The sequence below is a fragment of the Chionomys nivalis genome, chromosome 22 (genome assembly GCF_950005125.1).
Source record: "Chionomys nivalis chromosome 22, mChiNiv1.1, whole genome shotgun sequence".
NCBI lineage: Eukaryota > Metazoa > Chordata > Mammalia > Rodentia > Cricetidae > Chionomys > Chionomys nivalis.
In genome coordinates, this window is record NC_080107.1 from 928,136 (window position 1) to 929,560 (window position 1,425).

Here is a 1,425-nt window from a genome sequence, read left to right on the forward strand (position 1 = left end):
ATCATGTCTCTCATGAAAGATCCAGTTTTGGTTTTAGTCAATTTGAATGGTCAGCCAACTGTGCGAGCTCTGCTTACAGGGTTATTTTGTTGATTTGTTACTGCATCTCTGTCTTGTTTTGTCCCCTCCCTGCTGTCTTTTCTGGAAAGAGGAGAACTGGTCTGTACCCCAAGCTCCCTCTGACTCAGAGACTGGAAGCTAACCTAGCGCATGCACCTCACCCCTCACAGAGTCATCTGCTCCAACCTGGGGTGTTGCAGCTCACCACGAAGCGAGCCCTCTGCAGCCCCAGTCCCCTGCTTTATATGAGCGGTGTGAATTCCAGTAAACTGTCCTCTGTTTTGTCTTTTCATCCATGAACTTCCGACCTGCCTCTCCCCATTCCTGCCCCGGCTCCATGTGTCTTTCTTTCCAATCCTTGGTCCTTTCTTTCCAATCATTTCTTTCTCTGCTTCTCTCCAGCTCTCCACCCCTCAGGGTTTTGTCTCTACCCCCCTCACCCCTGCTGTTCAGCTCCTGCTCAGGGTCCCAGCCTGAGCTCGAACTTCACCAAAGTCAATCCTCCTTTTCCCAAAGGCCTTCTGGAGCCTGATGAGAGCAAGCCAGAAAGTCTTGCTGACTGAGCCCTGTAAGATAAGGCCCCGGAGTGACGAGAGGCTTTGTGCGGTCCGGAGGTCTTCGCGTCCCGGTGTTTCTACGTGCTCGGCGTTTTCTCGTTTCATCACATTCGTTAACGGGTCAAAATGCAAATCTTCGTGAAGACCCTGACCGGCAAGACCATCACCCTGGAGGTGGAGCCCAGTGACACCATCGAGAACGTCAAGGCCAAGATCCAGGACAAAGAGGGCATCCCCCCTGACCAGCAGCGACTCATCTTTGCTGGCAAGCAGCTGGAAGATGGCCGCACTCTCTCCGATTACAACATCCAGAAAGAGTCCACTCTGCACCTGGTCCTCCGTCTCCGGGGTGGCATGCAGATCTTCGTGAAGACCCTGACCGGCAAGACCATCACCCTGGAGGTAGAGCCCAGTGACACCATCGAGAACGTGAAGGCCAAGATCCAGGATAAAGAGGGCATCCCCCCTGACCAGCAGCGACTCATCTTTGCCGGCAAGCAGCTGGAAGATGGCCGCACTCTTTCTGATTACAACATCCAGAAAGAGTCCACCCTGCACCTGGTCCTCCGTCTCAGGGGTGGCTATTAATTCTTCAGTCTGCATTCCCAGTGGGCAATGGTGGCATTACTCTGCACTATGGCCATTTGTCCCAATTTAAGTTTAGAAAATACAAGTTTCAGTAATAGCTGAACCTGTTAAAAAATGTTAATAAAGGTTTTGTTGCATGGTAAAAAAAAAAAAAAAAAAAAAAAAAAAGATAAGGCCCCGGATGGGACAGGACAGTGTGGTGGGGGACAAGGCTACAGGA

At 51.2% G+C, this 1,425-nt stretch overlaps 1 protein-coding gene across 1 annotated transcript; it reads left to right on the forward strand.

The window, feature by feature from the left end:
• Positions 1-656: 656 nt before the first annotated feature.
• Positions 657-1,217, forward strand: LOC130864737 (polyubiquitin). The gene has a single exon (XM_057755482.1). The coding sequence runs from the start codon at positions 744-746 to the stop codon at positions 1,203-1,205; it is 462 nt and encodes a 153-aa protein (XP_057611465.1). The 5' UTR covers positions 657-743; the 3' UTR covers positions 1,206-1,217.
• Positions 1,218-1,425: the final 208 nt, after the last annotated feature.